The sequence below is a fragment of the Astatotilapia calliptera genome, chromosome 20 (genome assembly GCF_900246225.1).
Source record: "Astatotilapia calliptera chromosome 20, fAstCal1.2, whole genome shotgun sequence".
Classification (NCBI taxonomy): domain Eukaryota; kingdom Metazoa; phylum Chordata; class Actinopteri; order Cichliformes; family Cichlidae; genus Astatotilapia; species Astatotilapia calliptera.
Genome location: NC_039321.1, coordinates 15,101,677 through 15,126,975, shown reverse-complemented (window position 1 = coordinate 15,126,975; position 25,299 = coordinate 15,101,677). Strand labels below are relative to the sequence as shown.

The following is a 25,299-nucleotide window of genomic DNA, read 5'->3' as shown; positions in this document are numbered from 1 at the left end:
AAACAGAAAAAAATAATTTTATTTTATATTCTGGAATATGCAGAAAATAGGTTTAAATGTAAAATAATTTCTTTAAGTCAAAGACAGTTGCATATGATTTCATTTTTGCTTGACACAATGTGCATTAAGTTAAAAGATTAAAGCTCATAAAACAATTTAAAAAAAAGACTTTTTCATTTGATTCAATTTTATATGATGGATTGTGCAGAAAAAGTAGAAATGGACTGAAAGGTCTATTTCTTTATAACGTAATCAGGTTGTATATTGTATATTGTTTTTTAAAGTAACTAAGTAATAAAGTAACTAATTACTTTTAAAAAAATAAGTAGTCAGTAAAGTAACAGGATTACTTTCTTGAAGAAGTAATCAGTAATTAGTAACTACTATTTTCAAGTAACTTGACCAACACTGCTTATAACAGTAACATATTAACAACAATTTCACATTACAGATTTACAATTCTTCAAATTCAACTTCTGAATGTTCTTCTCGGGCACAGCGTTCACTATGCAGCGTTTACACTTTAGTTTTTGTTTTATTGAAGCAATGTAACAGCTTCCATAAACTGTCCTAACTCTGATTCCAAGCCCCATCACTCAATTTCATCACATCACAGCCAGAAGACATGAATGTACGAGGCAGCTCTGCTAACTAATGGTAAATGTCAAAGTAAACAAAAAATAATGTGATGCTTGTTGGAGTCAAATTGTTAAATGTAGTGTTGTGTTTTATTATCCGGTTGTTCAGTGATGACACGACGAATCCTACTTCCTGGCCTAAAGTAGTCTGCGTTTAATATGGCTTTTGTGTTGTTAACATGTTTAATGTTATGTATTTTCTTCTATTTAATCTCAAAAAGCTCCTAAAACAGTCAGTGATCACTGTTGACCTCCCTCGGCTTTTATTACCGCTAATCATTTATTTAAGCTCAGTTTTTAAAACCTTAGGATGTAACTACAGCCCAGCCCATGCAGCAGTATATGAATGACTAACCTCATATTGTGGATGGATTATCTCAGTTGTTCTCCCGGCTGAAGTTTGGTCCTTTTACAGCATCCTGCCATGCGATTACATTTGTTCCTGACCACCGAGAACACTCACGTTAACTTTTATCGAGTGGAAAAAAAGTTAGCTTGTTTATATTATGAACAAGCTAACTTGTTCATAATAGCGCATAGCTGTGTCGCTAGCGGTCACGTAGCACATCATTATATACCAGCTAGCCCAACTTCAGTAACCCTACAAACGTCACTGCTTTTTAGTTTTCTGTCTTCATTTATGCTGGAAGTGATAACAGAGCTGTACGTTTTAATTTGTTTCCAAAACCCCGCAGTCAGGACATGCTATATTGTATTTAGATAGAAGCTAGCAAGCTAACTCCCTGCTAACTTCTAACGCCGTTAAATGTCATAAATTCCGTTTTCATGGATGCCTGGATGTTAAACTTAATTGTTACACCTGGTAGAGCAGAACGCTGATCATTTTATTAAAGATGAAAGACTTTAGACAGTTTTTCAACTCTCAGTAATGCCATAGTGATCGTTTGATATATGGACCTGCAGTGGAGTTTAGACCCAGACACGGCTAGTGACGTCAGACTGAACAACCGGATAGGCACATCCTATGTGAGGGTTCTGTTTTCTTGTTTAGTAAACTTCCTGCCTTTATGACCATTTTGGTGAGCAGGAGGTCACACAAACGCACCCCCAAACACAAACACACACACACTCACGTGCACATGAATACACATACACACACACACACACACTTACAAACACATACACACTCAGTGCCTTAGGGTTTATGATACACCATAGGGGGGGTTACAATGGGTGTTTGTGTAAACTGTGTGTCACAAAATAAAAGGCTGCAGGGGAAGGTGGTTCTTCGAAGAGACCGAGGACAGAAGGGCTGCTCTGAGATCCTTCCCATGCTAGCATGTAAAAAACCGGTTGAGCTGTTCGTCTTGCTTCGTTAACGGGAATAAGTCTCTAAACCAGCGGGACCTGTGAAGCGCAGACCCAACAATTCTGGTGAAAGTTATGTTATGGCAGCATTTAGTTATACTTTAGTTATACTTTTATCATTACTGTCTACTCCACTCACCACCGTCTTGCTTTTTTTTCTCATCTTCCAATTTTTTCCTCTTTTTTTCACTTGCAGACGGATAAGTCCTCTTTATTTTCAATGACTGGCATCAGTCGTTAAGTTTGTTTAAACATAATGATAAACACTATTTACCAATGGAGTTTGTAAGGTAGGTAGGAGAATTAACAGGGACTTATGGATGACTTATGAATGAATGGGCTCATTGTGGTTTCTGTTCTCTTTATGGTTGCTCTTGCCATGGCATTGCTACAGCAATGCCTTACAGTATTATATAATGTTTAATTAGGTTGCATGTCCATCTCTATATGATAGTGTCACAATCAGAGAGCAGCAATATGACAGCAATAGAGCACAATGGATGTGTTGTTTGATTTGAAGGTGTTGATAGAGAAGTACCTACTCATTCTGACTCATGTCAGAATGAATTGTACTGTGTCTTTGTGAATCTAGATAAAGAATATGATAGTGTGGTAAGAGGGGAACTGTGGTAGTGCATGGGGAAGTCAGGAGCAGCAGAGAAATATGTAAGGGGGTGCAGGACATATATGTGGACAGAGAGACAGTGGTGAGGTGCTGGATAGGAGTGACTGATGGTTCCAAGGTGGGGGTGGGACTGATTAACTGATGAGGTCAGGCAGAAGCTCTGTGGACCATGATGTTTGCAACAGACAATATGATCCGTAGAAAGGAAGGGATGAGATCAAAGCAGCTGTTTTGCTGTTTTGTCCTAGGAACAGCTAAGATACTGCGCAGGACCCTCAAGCTCCCAGGCCTCTGGTAGAGGACCCAAGCTTGAAGGATAGACTGCCTGCAGGGGCGATACATATATATAGCTCAAGTTGAACTTAACCTAAAATAAATAAAAAGTAAAATGTTATTATAGTTAATAGCTAATAGCTATACAGTTTTCTGTAGTCTGGTGAGGACTATTTAAAATAATATTTTCCTAATTATGTTTACCTAATTATAGCTAAATATTATTTTTAAAGGGGGGATTTTAACTTGTAATGGAGCATTTTTCACTGCACCTCTCATTAAACACAACAGGAAACATGCCAGAGAAAAACCACTTTAGTCTACTTCCGCAACGTCAGTAATGACACGTATTCAAAATGGCGGCCGCGGCTATGGTAAGTGGAAATAAAGCGAACTCTTTTTGCTTTAAACAGTACATTGCTCTTTCTTTCATTCCAAATTATGTCGGACATCGCACTGAAGTCGTGGGAAAGTGTAGGTCTTAAGTAGACCGATCAAGTGCTATTTAATGTTAACTAGACTAAACTTCATTGGAATTCGCTGCTATTTGAATGTTCACGATCCTGCTAAACGAGTTAGCTAGCTACCTAGCCTGGTTGTCAGTAAGCGGTGACTCTTTAAAACAGATTCGTGTCATTTGTGTGGAATATATAAAATTGCCCTGACAGAGTATGAACTGTGAAACGCTGGGCTTTCAGACTGTCATGTGATGCACTGTCAAAATAAACAGGTTTTGCAATCTTTAGGGAAATGTTAGCTGTTAGCGCTGTGTCGGCGTGTGTTACAGTCCTAAAAGAGATGGTAAAATGACCGCTCAGGAACAGCTACAAAGTATAAACTTAACGTAAATCGGGTTGGTAGCGCATGATAACATAAATGCAGTCTTGTTTCAGGATTCGTGGTTGGTAACTTCGATCACTTCTTTATGCTTAATGCTAATACAAATGTTTTTTCAGTGTTGAATCATTTCAGTTCATTTTTTAACATGTAGTAATAAAACGGGACGTTTTGCCTATCAGAATTAGCGCATGTCCGCAAAATGTCTTCTTAACTACAGTAAGTAAAGGCACTCTTGTCAGCTCAGGCTTCTCTGTTAAAACGTAAAGATCGTATCGAATTTACACATAGTGACAATCTTAAATCTCTGTACAAATTTCAAAACAACTGTTAGAGAACATTGATTTCAGTTGTCCTGCAAACTGGATGGAGGCAAGAAGATTTTAAAAGAGTTGATGTCTGCCTTGAGAATATACCTTGAATTAAGTAGTAAGCCGTGTTCCTCACTACTGGGAAGAGAAGTGGAGTCATTTTTGATGTCTGAGACAACACAAGCCTCAGCTTACACTTTCTTAACTTTGTAAAAAAAAAAACAACCCAGCGAGTATTAGTATTACTGAATGAGTATTTAATGATGAAATATTACTAATGATGGGGTGGGGGGGATCTATTCATAGAACTCCTATTTTATTTTGGGTAGTCTCATTTCAGCTCAGTGTTTGAGTTTTTACTGCATTACTGCTAGTTTTGCCTTTGGGCGCTCTCAGTGAGCGCACCTTCTCATGCAAGCACACACACACGCTGCATATAACGTGGAGCAGACAAGTCAGTAAAAATGATCAATTGTGACTGCCACCTAACAAACGAGATGAAGAGGAAGTTGAGAATATGCACGAATAACTTTTGTGCTGTGGCATAATTAATATGCAGCTCAACTGACTGCATTTCTGAAAAAGCTGATTTAATCAAAAAATCTGAACATGTCCCCTCCTGGAGCAGCTTACATGTGAGGAACATGTGGTGGTATAGTCAGGTTAACACTTAGAGTCATGTCATGTGGTCATGTGAGAGAGTTCTCCACTGTAAAGATGCCAGTGCTTGGATCAGCTATGCAACAGTCAGACTGTGTCCCTGCTGAGGAGCACTGAAGTTCCTTTCACAGTTCAGACTGTGATGAATATTCCAGAGGATCTTTGTTGCATAGCTTTGCCAATTTATTCAAACATGCAAGGTAATCGATTATTTTTAAAATATGTAAATGATATTTACTGCTCTGATGGGACCCCCTTCTATTTCTTAATGACGATTAAGATGATGAGATGAAAAAATAAAAGCACTGAGAGGACTTTTGTTTGGTTCACTTACACATGCGCACAGTTGAAGTTGATGAATGATTAAACTGTTGGCAGACCTTTCTCATTATTGTAGTAAAGGTGTATGGAAGGTGTTCTTTGAAATGGAGAAACTCAAATAACTAGAAGCTTTTTTTTTTTTTTGCCTCGATACGATTCTGTAGCGCTTAGTTGTCACTGTGTAAAAGTGAGCATGTCACCCACATTTGCAACCAAAAATAGAGTTGCAGCGGCTATAGAGATTGAAAATGTGACGTCACTTAGGGGTAAAACCGCAAAGAATTCTGGGAACTCGTGGCAAGAGATACTAGCGCACGTAGGCTTTCAATTGAAATCAGTTATACAGCGATAAAAAGAAACCCAAAAAATGGCAAGAAGCTGTTGTATTATTAACTGCAGTAGCCGGTCGCATGACAGCCACGGAAAGCCGACGGGTAAAGAGATCGGTTGTTATCGAATTAGGTCGTTGAAGAGAAATTGTTCGAGCCATATTTCCGAAGTAACAAAGAGGCGACTGGATTGCAGCCATTCAAAGAGCAAATATAACGTCCCAGAACACTCCAGCTCACAGGTTAGTCTGCTCCAAGCATTTCTACAAAGGTCAGTCTGCTGTTGTAGTTAATGCGTCATTTTTCTTAACATAATTAGTGATATAGGTTACAAGCACGTCTGGCGCTGAACAGAAATTGTGGCGCTATGCTCCTTTGTTTATTGTGCATAAATAGTGAATTGTCCTGACACAATATTGCGTTTCGCTTCTGTTATTATGGTACACTGACAAAAACATTTACTTTTATTCACAGGATAAAACAGTTGTTTTGTATCACTAATTGCCCAGTACGATTACAGCATACAATATTATTGTCACTGCTACATTTCTGTTACACTACCAGAAATTATTTCCACTACTAATTAATTACCGTTGAGCTCAAAGGTTATATTAATAAACAGTTAACGAATGTGTATTTATGAAGATGATTTGTGAGACTGGTAAACTTATATGTACGATGGTCTTTACTTTCTACACGGTGCATTTCAAGGTCCTGTACCCATCCGTCGGTAAACTGTACCTGGGCTTGTTGCAGTGACCTGAAGTTACTAAACTTCACGAGTGTATGCACTCACTCCAAGAAGCGTATAATTATAAATCTGAGCGTGGTGAAAGTTGGGCAGCACGCTAACGTATTTTGTCCCTCTGTGTGCTCGTAAGGGTCTGACCCTTTCACTGGTTTGATTTTTTTTCCTCGTATCTTTTCTTTGACTTTTCATCAAGTCTGTCTTTGTACGGACCGGCATTGTTCTCCTTCGTTTTGTACATACCTTTTTGGGGGGCAAAGAAAAAGCAAGAATTTATTGGAACCGAAGAATGAACGTTTGCATTTGATGCAGGTACTTGGATTGTTTTGCCACGAGTTCCCGGCATGCAATGCGCGAAAGTCACGTGGTCTGTCAATCTCTATTGCTCAGGAGGTAGAGAAGGTTATCTTTTAATTGGAAGGTTTGGCATTTCGATCCCTGGTTGCTCCAATTGCTCTGGCATTCTTGGAACCCCAAGTTGTCCTCAGATGCATCCATCAGAAATAATTTGGGAATGTGTGTAAATGGGTGAATGAGTCATGTTATATAAAGCCCTTTGCTTTAGTAGGGAGTAGAAAAGTGCTGCATAAGAACCACTCTACCTGCTCAGCAAGCTCCACCGCAAACTTGCTGCTCTCAACTACTGCTGTTTGTAAAATATGCAGATGTACTGTTAACTAAGTAGTAGGGCTGCACGATTAATCGTTAGAAAATCGCGATCTCGATTCATACTTATGTGCGATCTCATTTCCAAATAACAACGATTTAAAAAAAAAAAAAAAAAAGACGACGACAATGATTGTACCGCATTTTGATCCGGGACGTAATCTGCATGGAAACAAGCGCTCACTCTTCCTGCTCAACAAATGACAAGGGCGGAGCCTTATACCACGTGATACAGAAGCTGTGCCGTGTGATGCTAAAATTAGCAGGGGAAAAACAACGGAGAGCACGTCAGGGATGAGGAGAAAGTGACGGGAGAAAATCCGTCCCGGTCAACCACGCAAACATCAATAACGGGAACCTTATACAGCGCTTCCCTATACCCGTCGAACTCCTGCAGGCACAAAGAAATTACTTATCACCTGACCAAAGATATGGCTCCCATCAACACTGTGCAAAACGAGGGATTTAGGAAAATGATCAACACCCTAGACAAACGCTACACAGTGCCGTCCTGCAACTATTTTTCTATTGTTGCACTACCTGCTCTATACACGCAGTGTCGAGCAACGGTGGAGACGGAATTTCAAGCAGTACAACATTTTGCGGCAACAACAAAATGTGAGACATTTGTTGTTTTTATGTTTATTTATTGTTTTTATGTTCAATCTCAACTGTTACGAAGTTGATGTGCAGTTAATAAGTGCAATAAATATTTATACTGGAAAAGAAAATCGTGAGAGAATCGTGATCTCAATTCTAAGCCAAAAAATCGTTATTCTCATTTTATGCAAAATCGTGCAACCCTACAAAGTAGGCATAAAATCTATGTAAAATATTATATTAAATTAAATTAATATTTAAAATATAATTGTCTGCTTTTTGCAGTAGGATACATATCAATGCACAGGCCAAGCCTCAGTTCTGAGAATGTTGATATACTGGCTTTTCTTTATTGTGGATACACATTTACAAAAACTCATGCACCTTATCTACCTCATCCAGGAGATGCAATACTGTCAGAAATTTAAGACAGGCTTCCTAGAAGATAAACTAAACAGTATTTTTAATAATGCCTTAGTTTAGGTGTCATATTGATCAAGAGCTATAAGTAAGAAATAACCAAAGTGATCTGCCATAAAGCCATTTTTTAATCACAACTGAACATAAAAAATAAGTCAGATCTGTGTGTTGAAGAGCAATATTAGCTCATTTTGAATTTGATGACAGCAGCACATCAAAGAAAAGTTGGAACGGGGCCATGTTTACTCCTGTGTAACAGTCTGTAAATGTCTGGAGTTTGAATGTAGGAATTTTGTCCCGTTTTGTCAAATTGTAGCTGCCCAGCAGTCTTGGACTTTTTTGTCATATTGTTTTTGTTTTATAAACAGTTTGTACTGCAGGCAGGCCAGTTCAGCAACTGGAATTTTACTGCAAAGCCGTGCTGTTGTCACTGATACAGCATGATGTGGAATTCAGTTTTAATTTTCAGCCTTGACTCTTGTTCACAGCAATTTCTCCAGATTCGTGGAATCTTTTCATATCATGTAGTGTAGACTATGAGACATTCAAAGTCTTTGTAATTTTACATTGAGCAGCCTTATTATGATATTTGTAGATGTAGATTTTTTGCAGGTTGGTGAACCTCTGCACACCTTCTAAGGGACTATGCCTTACTGAGATGCTCTTTTTATATCCAGTCATCTTTCTGGTTTGTTGCCAGTTAACCTAATACATTCTAAATGTTTCTCCTGCTGTTTGTTTTTAGTAACACTTACTTTTCCAGTCTTTCCCAAGTTTGTGACGTGTTGCTCCAGTCAAATTCAAAGAGTTTATATTTTTCTTTAACAGATACGTTTTTTAGAACATTTTATGCATATTCTACTGTTTAAAAAAAATAGTTCACGTATTTTTTTTAAGCAGTGTCTTTTTTTTGGTCACAATTGGGTTTGTAGAAGGTTTCCAAAATCGTGCCCAGAGGCATTATCAAGCTGCCGGAACTTGCTTCTCAACTTTCATTCCACTGTCAGCACACAGTACAACAGAGACACGCATGGAATTCATTGTCAAATCTAACGTGTGTCCGCTCTGCAGGTGAGGTGGTGGGCCTTTTTGCTGTTGTCCCTGCTGCCTGTGAGCCGGTCCTTCTATGTTCCTGGAGTAGCTCCACGGAATTTCCATGATGGCGACGTTGTAGATATCAAGGTAAGATGAAAATTCACTGCTAAACATATCGGCTGTACTATGAGCACTCAGGGGGGAAAGCTACATTCAACTCATCACAGAGGGAGTTGTCACTCATTTATCACTAGCTGCTTACAAGGGTTTGAAAAGTCCCTAGTTTTAGGCGATAAAGGCGATAATTAGCAATGATGAGGTGAAATGACACAAAATGATCACTGCAGTGAGTGAGCGGAGGGTCAGGTGGACAAGATGACAGGGTGAACTCTTTCGTTTTAAAAATAATTGCATCATCTGGCAACATCACCAGACAGTGTTTTTTGTTTTTTGTTTTTTTTTTTTGTTTGGTTGGTTGTTTTTTCTTTATCTAAAGGGTAGAAAGTTTGAAGCAGCAGAAAGTTAAATATCTTTTGAACTACACAACCTCTGTGTGGGTGCAGTAACTGCACACAGAGAGTGAGCAGTGGGAGAGCAACTGCCACAGGTCTGCTGCAGAACAGTACTGTCTGTAAATTTGTTTTCATTCATTTAAAGGGGTAGACGTGATACTTCTAGATGGCAGAGTTGCTAATAAGTATCTACGACAAGAACTGAAAAAAATATTTTGACTCTATTAAATTAGTGAAAATGGCTACACACCATGGCTTCTAAACATGGCTTTGATTACAGACCCCTTGAAATATTTCACTCTAAAATCTTGTGTTTATTAGATTTTGGGTTCTGTAGCAGGAAATGGGAGGCAGAATATTTGATGTTTGGGAATAATTGTAAGCTTCAGCAAAGTCTGGCTGGTGCGTTTAGCATACTTTGATCAACTGAAGAGTCTTTACTTTGCACAGCTTGCTATCTGAGTGATGTTAAAAATGTGTCTTTTCACTCAAAAATTCACACCATGTGCTTTTCTCCAAGTGAGCACTTTAATCCAGCAAACCTTGCCCTCACAGTTTGAAGATGTGAGATAGTCTGACCATAAGCCATTACTTCTGAGCCAGAGCACCCAGGATGGTTATTAGAGCACTGGTTCTCAAACTCAGTCCCCAGTCTGTGGCTCACTGTTGCTTGTGCGGTCATTGGTCTGCCACCAAGCCACAGAGAAGGGTGAAGTTCTAACATACAAAAAGATGAAACTGAGTGTTAAAATCTTTGACATACAGTTCTCCCAGGAATGGGAGAACGGGAGCCAGTTTGGGGTGTTCTCACCCTATTGTACTCTGACAAATTTGCTGATGCTTGTCTCTCTCATCGTCAAAGATAAAACAATGATGGTGCAAACACTGGAAAGAGATCCTTTTGTTTTTCAGGCGGTAAAGCTGACCAGCTCCCGTACCCAGCTTCCTTATGAATACTATTCCCTGCCATTCTGTAAACCAAAAAAGGTCTTCTACAAGGGAGAGAACCTGGGTGAGTGCACTGCTGCTTATGTGATAAGTTTAAAATTGTTTAAATTTTTATCATATATATCTATAAATATATTTGTGATTTTTTTGTTTTGTTTTTTTGGGTTTTTTTTGCGTGTGTGTGTGTGTGTGTGGTTTCCTTGTTGTTTATAGGTGAGGTCTTACGTGGAGACCGTATTGTAAACACCCTTTATAACGTGGAGATGAGTAAAGACAAGAAATGTGAGCTGGTGTGTGAAAAGAGAAAGCTCAACATAGACGAGAGTAAGCTGATGGCTGAGCGAATCCAGGAGGAGTATTATGTTCACCTGTGAGCGTCCCTTCTTACTGCTTTCAGCAGGCTGAATTCATTTAAATGCTTGTCCGGTTTGATAGGCTTTATATCTCTGGGCTGACTTGCTTCTAAAGCATCTATTTTGTTGTTTTTAAATCCCTTCTTTTGTGTGATTGCAGTATTGCAGATAACCTTCCAGTTGCCACCAGGTTAGAGTATCCAAGCAGAGAGGGAGGAGAAGAGGAGGATCAAAAGAAGGACACGATAAAAGATGTCCAGTTTGAACACGGCTACAGATTGGGCTTCTTTGACAAAAACAAGGTACGTACATTACACAGACTCTTCCATTTCTGCTTAAAGGAGAAGAGTGCACGTAACTTAAATTGCTGCTGATCAGTACCAAAGTATTTACAGAATATTTACCATGTTTCCCCACAAATTCATTGGATAGTCTGCCAACAAAAAAGCTGCCAAAATACACTGGAGGACAAACATCAACAGGACAACACAGTGTAAAAATCAAAGAATTCTGAAACTTACTGAAACTTTATCTGTCCTTAACTGGCTTTAGACAGATAAATGTGGCTCCTCCCCCATAAACATGAAGAGGAAGCAGGCAGTGGTCATCAAGGCTCCTCAATTCATTTTTATTTATATAGCGCCAAATCACAGCAACAGTCTCCTCAAAGCTCTTTATATTGTAAGGCATATGGCTTACATACCTTACAATACACTGAACAATAACAGAGAGAACCCCAACAATCAGGCTCAAGGAGGAACGGTCAACTACGTGACTATTTAGGGGTGAAGGGTGGAAGATGGGACAAAAGATGCACTGTGAAAGAGCAAGAGCTTAATAATAACTAATGATTACATTCAGTAGTAGTAGTTTAATGTTTTTACTGGCTCCTGAAATTGCCCTTCAGGTTGGAATTTTAAAGAATGATTCAAAATAAAGGGTGATAAAGAATGATTTACTGATCGTCTGTGGCAGCACAAAGCCTTTGCTTTAGAGACATAGTGTCAGTTCTATGACTGAAACCTTTGCACGGGTATTTTTGCAGCTGGCCTTATGGTGTATGTAATTCCAGGAGTTTCCCTTTCAGGAGAAGAATATTTAAATGAATCCCAAAAACATGATTTAAAAACTTTGCAGCATATAATTTTCTGCAAGTTGCACTCAATTTAAGGTTGGATATATACACGAGAGGTCAGCTTTAGTTGGTGATGTAGTCCATATGCAGAGAGTAAAGACATGAATATATGAAGAGTGTTAAATTATTCTCTTTTTTTTTCTCCCTCCCAGTTTTATCTGCACAACCACTTGTCCTTCATCTTGTACTTCCACAAGGAGAAACTGGTGGAGGGGGACCTTCATGACTACAGGGTGGTGCGATTTGAGGTTATACCCCGGAGTGTCAAAGTAGAAGGTTAGTGTCAGCATACTCTTTTTGAATCGCCTGATGTTGCTTTAGGCCTGTAGTGAGTTAAAGGAAAGAGGAAGTAGATTTGTTGACTAAAAAGTTAAGTAAAGATTACCGCTTATACTTAGTATACTCCATCCTGTGTCCTATTATTTTTCTCCTCAGATCTGAAGCCTGCAGAGGCGCTGAAGACCTGCACCCTACCTGAACCCAGTGGCTCTGCCGCTCAAGACATCGACCCTACCAAGGAGAATGAAGTCCTGTTCACCTACTCTGTACACTGGGAGGTCAGTTAAGGCTGAATGTGTTTTCAAGTCTTGCAACCCAGTAGTCATAAAAATCTGTAGCCCTGAATAATCTGTTCAAATGACTTTGTTTACATAACTGCTTTAACTTGATTACAATCCTCATTAATAAAAGCCTGTTTAAATGTTGCTGAAATGTATACTTTGTTTAATGTTTAGTGTTGCGCACACATATAATGTCAGAGTAGACTGCAGAGTTTACAAACCTTACCAATGTTAGGAGCAGTAGCCTTGGTTCCTTCGTTGCAGGGTTCCTGGTAAAGAACGTGGTTATAGCTGTGTACCTTTGTTATACTCAAGTTTATTATTCTGACATATTCAATCGAATTAAATAATTTATTAATAATAGTCATAAAAATAATGTGCAACAAACTAATATTTTGGGCACCTACTAGCAAATTTTAAATGTGTAGTGTGTGTGTGTGTGTGTGTAGGAGAGTGAAGTGAAGTGGGCGTCTCGCTGGGACACATACCTGACCATGAGTGATGTCCAGATCCACTGGTTCTCCATTGTTAACTCTGTGGTGGTCGTCTTTTTCCTCTCAGGTATGTCCAATTCATGTTAGAATTTACCTGTGGCTCATGGCATCTTACTCTTACTATTTCAGTCATTTCTATTTATTTTTTATGATTTATTTTCACCACCAGTTTGCTGTCGGTGCAGTAAAGGCATGAACTAATATAATATTTTTTATATAATATGTACAAAAATGTATAGAAATTTGTAAAATATGTATCAATCTAGTGGATACAATTTGGCAGATTTACAACTGAACTTTAGATTTGAATTTAAGAAGTTTTTGTTTTGTTTTTCTGTGTGACACCCAGGTCCTTTTTCCTGTCCTGTTGTCACTGCATTTGATTTGATTGTTTTGGATAGTCTTTTTAAACACTGTCACTTGTTTATTCAACATGTCATTGTTGATGCAAGTTTGAGCAGCTTTTAAAATGGACGTCAAGAGAACTTGCCTTTGTCAGCATAATACTGTGTATAAAATACTAAAACACCATCATACTATCCATCCTTCATAACAACTCCATAAAATAAGACTACATTCTTTGGCTAACTGAAACATATAAATGAAACTTTATTATATATCGAAGAGATCATTGATGGGTTTATGACAACGTATTAAATATTGCAATTGTATTTTATTCTCTGCCTTTCTCTCTCAGGTATTCTGAGTATGATCATTATCAGGACCTTGAGGAAAGACATTGCTAACTACAACAGAGAGGATGACATAGTAAGAAAATACACAGCATCCAGCCTCTGGATTCTTAATGATCACTACCTGACCACATTTTTCTCCTCTCTAACCAGGAGGACACCATGGAGGAGTCGGGCTGGAAGAATGTCCACGGTGATGTGTTCAGACCACCACAGTATCCCATGATCCTCAGCTCTCTGCTGGGCTCAGGGATCCAGCTGTTTTGCATGATCCTCATTGTAATCTGTGAGTTTCTTATTTCTCTCAACAGTTTTCTGCACATCCTGACATTATTTACATTTGTGCTTAGGCCATGTTGTCCTAGTCCTGTCATTTCTTCACAAAGACAAAACACGAGGAATGCTCTCAAGGTGACAGGGCTCACCTTACATATATGAATCAGCAAAGATAAGAGTGTGAAAATATGAAACTGCTCAGTGTTGCACATTTCTACAAAACAAATGCACGTTCTGTAGCAAATTGTTAATGTTCTGTGTTTCACACTAGGAGTGTGAACAAATACTCAAAGCTGAATTTCTGTCAGTAAAGTAGTTAGACCCTGTGCTGCTGGGGGGTTAATGGTGCAGTATCCACCTGTTATACTGCATACTATGTGGCAAAGGTGCAGCTCTTAATGACCTGAGTTGTGAGTGGTGGATGATTCACATACCATAAACTTCAACTTCATCTTTTAAAGAGGTGCAAGTTTGTTAAATGTAAATGTTGTTAGTCATGACATTTATCCTGTTCTTTTGCCGTATGACTGTTTTTATATCTGTTTAGAACAGTTAACAGTAACATCAGGCTTATTATATTCTTTATCTGCTTTAATAGTTGTAGCTTGTATCTTCAAAAAATATCCAGCAGGGATTATTTCAGGCTTGAAATATTTCAACAGGAACTTTTTTCAGTGATTGTGACAGTGTTTACAGCCTAGCTTTGCAACAAAGACAGTGATTTATACTCAGTCCACTTTGGAAAAACCTTGGATGACAGAATCTGTGGAATCTTAACTATGCTCACTGAATAATGAGTATGGTAGTCATGAAAGCTTCATGCGTTGCGGCTCCCTCGTGGTGTAATCATTTCCCATTTCCTGTTGAGAAAAAGATGGTTGTTCCATGTTTTTCGTTGCGGAGCTGCTCGGGGATTCAGGGGTAGCCTAGCCTATTTGTGAGATGTAGGTATTTACATTTTTTTTTTTTTACTTGTTTATGTTTAAATAATTTTACTTGTTGTTTGAATCAAAGAGTTAAGCTAAAATCCATAAAATGTGATGTTTTACAAAATGATCTGTTGGTGTTTATTGTAACTGTCACAAATTTTGCCAAATGCCATATTAGTCCAGGGCATAATTGTCTTGTATTCTGATTAACATATGGAAGCTTATTTTATTTAATTGCAGTTTAGAAGAGCTCCTGCTAGCTGAAGCTCTGTGTTTAGCATAGGAGCCCAGGAGTCCTGCAGTCTTCTAATCCAGCTCTCATTTGTGTTTAGTTGTTGCCATGTTGGGCATGCTGTCTCCATCAAGTCGAGGAGCCTTGATGACCACTGCCTGCTTCCTCTTCATGTTTATGGGGTAGGAGCCGCATTCATCTGTCTAAAGCTCATTAAGGAATTGAGAGGCGCCGAGTTTCAGAATTCTTTGATTTTTACACTGTCGATGTTTGTCCTGCAGTGTATTTGGTGGCTACTTTGCTGGCAGACTGTATCGCACACTGAAGGGTCATCGATGGAGGAAAGGAGCATTCTGTGTGAGTTCAGGTTCTTACAGCAGTGTGAAGAAGCGGGGGAGGTGGGGGGTTGTGTGTGTGTGCGTGTGCGTGTATATATATATATATGTTTGTATATGTGTAATGCGTGTATGCGTAAAATGATGTGAGCAGTGAGGCTTAGACTGTTGTTGTTGTATTTGCCATGCAGACAGCAACTTTGTATCCTGCTGTGGTTTTTGGGATCTGCTTCATCCTCAACTGTTTTATCTGGGGAGAACACTCGTCTGGAGCGGTGAGTGCCATGACTTGAAAGTCACACATTCAAAAATGTGTGTGTCAGCTATGCTTTCACATACTTCACATTCTGTTTAAAAGAAGAATCGTTTATCCTTAATTAACTTTTTAACACATTTTACTGGATATGCTATGCTTTTATACTGTTCCAGTTCTAGATGCTCAAAATAACATGGCCAGAGTTTCAGATAATTTAATCAGTGTATGTACAAGTAATCCATGTGAGCCAAAAGATTTAAATCCTCTGTGTCAGGCAGTTTTTTCCTTGCTCTTGGATATTCCTGCTGATCCAAACTTTACTTTTATCGATTATGAGGTGCAGCCAGTTAACAGAAAGCTGTTTTGAGATGAAGAGGATGAACTGAGAGGCTGCACCAAGACCCAGGGTACGGCAGAATAGTCGAAAAAACCTCCTGCCTCCTTTGCCAAATTAAGGCTTGGTGGAAAATGTCATAAGATAAAGGAAAGATGCAACGGCATTTCAACAGAATAGTATCAGCATGCACATTAACAGTGATGGCAGACGTCTTCCAGTACAGTGTTCAGCAGATTGCACATCCTACTTTACCCCATGTGTTGTTACAATGTTATTTCACAGAGGTCATATAAACGAGAACCACCAAGGGGGATTTCTAAAGACAGGAACATATTGCTAAATATGCTTTCCTCCTTCTTTGTTCAGGCCTGTTATGACCCAATCTATCTGAGCTAACCTGAAATAAAAATTATTTTGTGACAATCATCAAGCTGGTAATATGATAGTCATTATTAATACAAACTGGGCTATGGAAAACCTCAGATGACCTTTGGGGGGGGGGGAGCTAAATGAGGGTCATGAAGAGAGATTTAGAATGAAATCACCTTATTACACAAAAAAGTTACATGTTTAAAGTGAGTGTGTTTGTTTTATATCTCAAACAGTCACTTTACTCACTTTTATATTCTTTATCTTCCTGCCACTAACACAGAAAAGTCTAACTTGGGGATGATAGGTGACACCAACATCATTGATTTTCCATCTTTTTTTTTTATTGTAAAATTTGATACTGTGTGTTTATGCCCTTCTGAGATTAACTAAAGCTTTAATTGGAACAACAACTTTTTGTTGAAAGCATCTTTGTGTTGTGTTGGTTATTGTGTTTTGAAGCCATACCACCTCGAGTAAAAATGGAATTGGACCATATTTGCCTGTAATACCAATTTGTACCACCAGATGGTGTAGCAAGTCAATGTAGTGTACAGTCTGGGTCTAATAAGGCACTAATCTGGAAGGACAGGTATTTGAGTGGATGAGACACCAAAGAATGGTTTAATGTGACTCACATCAACTGGAAACCATGATTGGATGCAATGGAAACTAAAGTTGGGTAGAAAAACAATTGCAGGGAATTTTGGCTGGTAAAACTGTTAAAGGAAGCATCCACGGGAGAAGTATACTATCCTATGAAGTGTCTTCTTATTTGTCACAGAATAAAGCATCTGTGCTGTAGGTGTGGTTTAACTTTAAAGATTAACTGAACTCTCACATGGATTCTTAAACATCTTGACATCATCTCTGTATGGTCTGTAGGTCTTTTCCTTACCATATATAAAGCACCTTCAGGTGACCTTTGTTGTGATTTGGCGCTATGTAAATAAAATCGAATTGAATTTCTGAATAATTCTTCTTGTGTTCCTTATGTCTTCTCTCACTTCAGGTCCCATTCACTACAATGTTGGCCCTACTGTGCATGTGGTTTGGCATTTCCATGCCCTTGGTCTATCTTGGCTACTACTTTGGCTTCCGCAAACAGCCGTATGATAACCCTGTACGCACCAACCAGATCCCTCGGCAGGTCCCAGAGCAGCGCTGGTACATGAACAAGTTTGTCGGGTAAGAGTTTAGTCTATCTCGCATTCTTAGGTGTCCCAATGGCTAATGGTTTGCTTAAACGCAAATTATGATTTAATCTTTCCTCTTCTTTCCGTTAGCATCCTGATGGCTGGGATCCTGCCGTTTGGTGCCATGTTCATTGAGCTCTTCTTCATCTTCAGTGTAAGTACATGTGCACCGTTGCATGTCCGAGCTCCTCATCTTTCAATGCTATTACCGTATTTTTCGACCCATAAGGCGCACCGGATTATAAATTGCACTGTCGACAAAGGGGTCTGTTTTCATACATAAGGCGCACCGGATTATAAGGCGTATTAAACGAAACAAAACAGTCAGATAAGTCAAACTTTACTCAACTCATTCTTCTTGCTTCCTCCACTTCCGTACCATTGATTGATTAATGTTGAATTCTCTGGTAGCTGCTCTATAAACACTGGAACAACAGTATACTGTTGTTCCAGTGTTTTTCTAATTTTTGCTATGTAACTTTACACTGTCCACTTTCTGCTGTAACAAAACAAATTTCCCACGTGTGGAACTAATAAAGGTTATTTTATCTTACATTAATGACTAACCTCATATTGTGGCTGGATTATCTCAGTTGTTCTCCCCTACTGATGTTGGTCTGTTTACAGCAATTTTCCATGCGATTGCATTTGTCAAAAAAACATCGGGAACTTTTATCAAGTGGAAAAAAGTTGACGCGGACGGAGTTTTGGACCCAGATTACTATGAGTCGCGAGGCTCCTGACTACGGTAGCCATAACGCACAGACAATCCATCAAGCAGTGCGGCTTTGTAGCTTACCAAAGTCCTACTAAAACATTTTTTGACAGATTTTTGAGCGCCGTGTACCACATAAAATCTGTTTGAAGTCAGTAAACACAGCCAGAATTCATAGATAAGGCGCACCAGATTATAAAGCGCGCCAGATTATAAGGCGCACTGCCGATTTTTGAGAAGATTTAATGATTTTAAGTGTGCCTTATAGTGCGGAAAATACGGTACACAGTTTTCAGAAATAACACAGTATCTATTTTCTATTTAGAGGATATGTAACTGATGTGTAATCCTCCTCAATAATGCTAGAATCAATGTGTGTATGCGTGTCCATCCACCTCCAGGCCATCTGGGAGAACCAGTTTTATTACCTCTTTGGCTTCCTTTTTCTGGTCTTCATCATTTTGGTGGTGTCCTGCTCTCAGATCAGCATTGTGATGGTTTATTTCCAGCTCTGTGCAGAGGTAAGCTCATTAATTGCATACTATTGTCTCTGGCTGCCAGGCTTTTACTTCACATACACACATATCTCACATATTGTTGGTTATGTTTTTCACCTGTGTGGCACATATCTGTATTATATGAGCAAGAACTTATGCACAGCCTTGTCTCTCTCTTCTTCACTGTCAGGATTACCGGTGGTGGTGGAGAACTTTCCTGGTTTCAGGAGGCTCGGCTTTCTATGTCCTTGTTTACGCCGTTTTCTACTTTGTCAACAAGGTAAAAAGCACAGGGTTGTTTGAGACACTCCCACAATAAACTCTAAAGAAAGCACTGTTCTTAGCCATGCTGTTGTCAATGCCTGAAGAGTCATCAGTGTTGACAAAGCCTGCCTAATACCTGAATTGAAAGATGGCAGAATTAAATTTAATTTTGAAGATTTCCACCATCGACTCACTCATATGTAAAAATGTTATTTTGTTGGACCTAGTTTTTTGTTTTCTTTTAACGTACAGACATGGACTGTATAAACAAACATAAGATTTAGTCTCTGATTGGTTTGTGGATTTCTGTTCTGTAACTTCAAAGATTGATATTTTGGACACTTGAGTTTTGAAAGATAGAAGAACATTTTTGGTTGAGAGGGTTGAGCTGGATCTCACTGAGAACCAGTCACAGTTTATGGTTAAGAGTTTACCAGCTCAGTGGAGCCAGCTGCCCTTATCATAGGAAATGGCAGGTAATCAGCTAGTGCTGGCTAATACTAGCACAAGTCTAACTTCCAGTTAGACTTCTACCACCATCTTTGTTGTTGCAGGTTCTGTGTTTCCTCTATAATACTTCCAACAATGCTGGAAAACAAGATCATGGCCAACAAAATGAACTCTGGAAATGGCAACCTACCATGGGGAGTTCAGAGCATGTTATGGGGTGCTGGAAGGCATATTCAAAAGGGAGCATTGAAGAGGGTTTGGGGAAGGTTCACACAATTTCAACTAAAATCTACAACTACTGCAAAAACAACCTTTCATATGACCTTTCATATCCCAAATCACAACAGCAGTCACCTGTAGGTGCATTATATTGGAATGAGCAAGCACTTGGTGTCAGTGGTAAAGAAAACCTCCCTTTTATCAGGAAGACACCTCCAGCAGAACCAGGCTCAGGGAGGGGCAGCCATCTGTTACAACCAGTTAGGGGTGAGGGGAGGGAGACAGTCAAACGACACACCTTCATGAAACGATGTCAAATGATAGATGTTTTCTATTTTCTAGGCAAGAATATCTTGTTCCCTGCACTGTAGATACAAGTGATAAATTGCAAGAATATCTCTTTAATAGAAATGGAAATGTGCAGCATGCTTAAACTGCTTCCTTTTGTCTTTCTTCCCTAGCTGGACATTGTGGAGTTCATCCCCTCCCTTCTGTACTTTGGCTACACCGCCCTCATGGTCTTGTCTTTCTGGCTGTTAACGGGCACAATTGGCTTCTATGCCGCCTACATGTTCATCAGGAAAATCTACGCTGCGGTGAAAATCGACTAGTTATTGCTGGTGCTGCTGTTTTTTGTTTATTTTTTTCTTTTCTTTTTTTTTTTGTAACATTCTAAATATATATAAAAATGTTCTTCATGTCCAACAAGCACTGACTTGAGTGCAGAAGGAATGAGAGGGTTGCTTTCTACAGTGCATCAGTCGCAACTGCTGGCCTCACAATAAAGAAAAGCAAGGTGGCAGATCTAAAACGGCTGTCACCTTGCTTCTGCCTCCCTCCTCCTCCTTTCCAGGACATCTAGAGGATCTCTGTTCTGCCGGGACTATTAATGTCCTCTGCTGTTTCACCTTTTTCCACAAAGACAGGGGGCCAAAGCTTGTCAAACAAGGGTTTCTGCACATTTTATCTTTTTTTTTTTTGTGTGTGTTTGTGTGTGTTTTTTGATTGTAACTTATCCAGGTTTTTATTTTGTCTTCATGGGATTTATCTGTGTCTTGATTTCTATTGGGCGCCTCTCAGGAGGCTACTTCCTTCTGGTTTCCCCACGTAAATTCTGTTTCTACACTTTCTGCTGTCTCCATTTTCAGACGTGACCTTCTTTTCAGAGACTTTACAGATCAGGAAAGGATTGAGGATCGTTTCTGTGGTTCTGTTTGTTGTGTTGAACTCATGGATGGAAACCACCCTGGGAAGTTCTACATTGTAACACAAATATGGATAAATTAAATCTATTGGGGGTTTTTTTACTTCAGTTTCCATGTCCTGGTGTGACCATGTTAACCACAACTGTAATCCAAATATTAGCTTCTCCCTCCCAAACACTGGGTTTCTTATTCATGTCAAAATATTGCTCCATTTGCGCTAAATGAAGCAGAACTGCTCAGAATGGGACTGAACTTGAATATTTGAACCCAACTACCCATTTTATATTCAAAAGCCTACAACACAAATATGTTTTTCCGCTCGTTAACCATGCCATCAGTGTAGCCTTAGCAGCGCCTGAGCCTGCTGAACTATGCAGTAATGGGGGGGGGAAAGGTGCAAATTGCAAAGGTTGTTTCAGAGGACCATTTTTAGTACGAAATGCCTATTTTCTTTCCTTTTTGAGCCTAATGTACCATACGTTTGTTTGTATAACCTGATGTGTTTGGAAAGCCCAGCAAGATCACCTGGCCGGTATCGGAGCTTAGAGGTCCTGGGATGTTTTGAATGTAATTGACAGGGTTCTTATTAGATGTGTACAGTCTGTGTTTTGTGCGCTGCAGATCATGTGTTTACCTTTATTTTCAAATTATATGTATTTTTCAGCTTAAAAAACATGCAGTTTTGGGTGGAACCTGATTTTAAAAAAATGCTTTACCTTCAACTCAAGGGCTTCATCTAGGTAACTATTTTATTTTACAGTAGCAAAATTGCAATATGTAATAATCCAGTTGAGCAAATAGAAATAAACTTATTCGCTTCCGTTAAAAGCTAGGTAAGAAGACTGATACCACTCGCATGACTGTTTGTTAAATATGAGCTAGTGACAGGTTATTTTCAGTAGGCATAAAGAGGAAAGATGACATTCTTGCTATGTCTTAAGGCATATAACCCTGCATCCATGTGTTCCCATTAGTTGGGAAGTAATTTGTCTGACTTTTCATGTTATTTAGTCAAAATATCAACAACGCCATGGACAATACGCGTATGCTGGGGGTTTTATTGACTGCCTTTCTGACAGTTTGAGTCGCCCAATTTTTACTGAATACAAAACCTGAAACAAGTGATGCAGATCTACAGAGTTCTGTAGGACCAAAAGTCTCTTTGCAACAACCGGTGCCTTCAGGTGGTAAATTAGAAAGAATGCAGGTCTAAGATTCTAAAGCACTAGCTTCACTTTTCAGCCTATGGACTAATCTAGGTTACTTTATGCAGAGCAGCTCTAACCAGATACCGTATTTCAGTTGAATGCTAGCCAAATTAAAGGTAAAAGATATGAATTTGCCCCATGAAATTTCTTAAATCTGAATGTTTGTTAAAAGCCATTTTATATTATAAACGGTGTAAAAGGTGGAAGTGGCTACTCTGACATCATCTGTTGGTTTCTAAAGTTGTGTTTTGAAGCCTCGAGTTTGGCGTTTTCATCATTGCCATCTTGGTTTCAAATAACTAGATGTGACAAGGGGGGTATGGCTGACCATGAAACCCCTTGCTCATTGGCTGACAATCCTGTGAGTCTCGAGATTTACAAAATAACTTCATTTTTTAGTCAATATGACTTGAAATGAGCAACTAAGCTACACAGAAACTATGTCCATGTTTTATATCATCTGTGGTTTTTATGTATAACTTCAACAACGTATTCCAGCACCTGTACACAATAAATCAGCCTTTTGCTGGCGAGGAGTAATGACCATCTGTACAGCCAGATTACCTGTTCATCCTTTTTTGCTAAGCTAAGCTACCTGGTCACAAGGGTTAGTTTAATTTAGAGAAAACTAACTGGCTGCTAGCAGTAGATTGCGACAGAAACATTAGTTTTTGGTCTAAGGTAAGCTATCTGGTACCTAGCATAAGCTTTTCTGTTTAATATGGGTATTAATATATGGGTCTTAATGCTAGGCTAAGTTAACCTGCTGCTAGCAGGAACTTTGCTCAGATTGTGATGTCAACAATCCAATGCATTATGGGACTATATAATGATTGGTGTTGCTTTTGAGTTTGAAAGTAAAACTGGGGGCATTAGAACACAGATATTAGTGTTTATGGTGTGCTAAGCTAGCCAGCAGATAGCAATACTTTCTTAACTACATAGAGACATAAGTTTTGTGCTAAATGTCAGTAGATGTGTGGTATCACTCTTCTTAGGAAGACAGCAACAAAAGTGCAGATCAGTATCACTAATACAGTATATCTGAAGCAGTATCCATATCTCAAGTAGAAAACAATGGATGGTGTCTGCAGAATGCCAGGTTATCAGACTGTATGTGGTGTGGTTTTAAAGGAAAATATATTTGCAGTAAATTTCAATTAGGACTGGATGTCTCAGGCCAAGGCCTTTTTTTAATCAAGCAAAACAAAAAGAAGTACCTCGCAGATTTATGAGAAACTCAAACCATAAACTACACAGCATGTAAGGTAATATTTAGTACACACTTGTATTTGTTACACCCTTGACAGATTTAGTAGGGTTATTGAAATGCTTCACTTTTGCACAAAAGTACAGATGAGATATTTGCCTAGATATACCCTGATTCTTCAGGGCAAGAGGAAAGAATGGCTAACTCATCCTCATGGTCTCTCCTTCATTATCATCAGCACTCAAGCTACAGACAAGCTGCTTAAAGAGATCGAGAAGGCAAAATCATTTGAAGTTTCCCCCTGCCACTTGCTATGTGAAACAACTAATCAAAGCCCCAAGGATCCCTCAGTTGAAATGACAGGATCATTACTTTTTATTTTCATCCTTTACTTGCTGAACCACCCTGTGTTGTGTCAGAGTTTCAGAGCTCTGATACCTGACTGCTGTCTAATATAAGGACAGACACTCCTCTCCTGCAAGTGCACACACCAGGGGAGATTTTTTACAGACTTACTTTTAAGAGGCCGAGTCATGCATGTATGATTGAAGGTTTTACAATGTAAATAAAAGAAAACAGCTTTGTATTTGTTGCATTTTTCTGTTTGTGGCGCTCTCTGTAATGATTCCTGTCATCGTTTTAGCCAAAAAGCATGATGCTCTTGATGACTTTTAAAGAAACTTGTTTGTTATTTTTCTCTTTGTTTCTTTTACAGAATGTCCAATTACAAAATGTACCACGACAAAACAATAAAGTGATGGCAAGTTGAATATGAAAGTTAGCTTCCTGTGTTTTTGGAACATGCTTAATGGTGCATTACAATGATTTTACAATGACACATCCTGTCCACAAAGGCAGCACAACTTTATTTCAGGTTGTTCCCTGTCACAAAATATAATTATTATATCTGTTGATAGTTTCTTCCTTTATAACAACTGTGATTATTATAAAACGCTAATATCTTGATACTACAGATAGGTCCTAACACAGGAGGCTTTAGCTAATAAGTGTCTGCTAGTTCTCATTTTCACAAGACAAGGCTTGCTGAACTGAACATTGCTAACTAAGTTAGCTTGCATTACCTATTGTTCACTTAGCACTCTGGTAAACGGTAGCAATGAAAATGCAGTGTCCAGAAATCAGTGGGCAATATCAATCTTTAATGTACAGTCTAGGGCAAAAACCAGCAAAATGATCAATTAAAACTAATTTCCATAAAACTAACACTCAGAGTTTATGCCACACAAAATGAGTACCAGGCAGTTGAAACAAGGCCAAAGAAGTCCTTAATCCATCTGCAGGACTGCTCCGCTCTGCTCCTTTGTGCAGTGGAGAAAGGGAGCACTGCCAAAGTCCTACAACATGACCTCCAGGAGGTCACTGGTGTCACTGTCTGTGACTAAACAATCATAAACAGACTTTGTCATGAAGCTGTCCTAAGGGTCCAACGTTGTCTAATGAGCCCTGTGCTCACTGAGGGCTAAAGGGCTGAGGCCTTGTGGCACTTTAGCCCAATACTGGCACTTGCCACAGAAAATGAGAATTGGCTATGTAAAGCCCTATGTTTTTCATATATTAGAGTACCTTCAGCCTGAGCGCATATGACAGACGTGACAGGGGAACCTCTACAGGCTAGGCAACAGCACCCTGACTGCCATTAGCTATCAGGATGAAATCCTTGGACTTATTGCCAGACCCTCCTCTGGCGCAGGGGGTTCTGGGTTCCTCTGAGTGCAAAGCAATGCCCAGCTCATGTGGTGAGAGTATGCGGGCACTTCCTGGAGGATGATGCAATTGATACCACTAACTGTGCTCGCTTGACCTAAATCCAAGAAAAATCCAACACCACCAGGTTGCATCTTAGACTGTCCAGGACCTCGGTAGTACTTGGTTCCAGATTAGGGAGGGGATCCCCCACGACATTATCATCTCATTATAAGCGTGCGCTGATGCTGTCATTCATGCAAACAAGCACATTTCAGTAAAATGGGCTAACCTGCTATGTCACACCACTGCTCTTTTTTTGATTTGTTTTTGAGCAGTGCATATGAACAAAAGTCCCCCAGTCTAATGATAGTCATGTAAACTGCAATACATGACTTTCAGTGTCTAGGA

At 39.2% G+C, this 25,299-nt stretch overlaps 1 protein-coding gene across 1 annotated transcript; it reads left to right on the top strand.

Moving 5' to 3' along the window:
- The first annotated feature begins 3,166 nt into the window (after positions 1 to 3,166).
- On the top strand, positions 3,167 to 23,961 carry tm9sf4 (transmembrane 9 superfamily protein member 4). The gene is made up of 18 exons (XM_026154096.1): positions 3,167 to 3,239; positions 8,829 to 8,939; positions 10,217 to 10,316; positions 10,466 to 10,622; positions 10,766 to 10,907; positions 11,893 to 12,016; positions 12,176 to 12,297; positions 12,750 to 12,861; positions 13,492 to 13,562; positions 13,640 to 13,772; positions 15,024 to 15,105; positions 15,205 to 15,280; positions 15,450 to 15,533; positions 17,233 to 17,408; positions 17,507 to 17,570; positions 18,533 to 18,652; positions 18,819 to 18,908; positions 20,023 to 23,961. Exons 1-18 carry the CDS (start codon positions 3,222 to 3,224, stop codon positions 20,170 to 20,172), a joined length of 1,932 nt encoding a protein of 643 aa, XP_026009881.1. The 5' UTR covers positions 3,167 to 3,221; the 3' UTR covers positions 20,173 to 23,961.
- Positions 23,962 to 25,299: the final 1,338 nt, after the last annotated feature.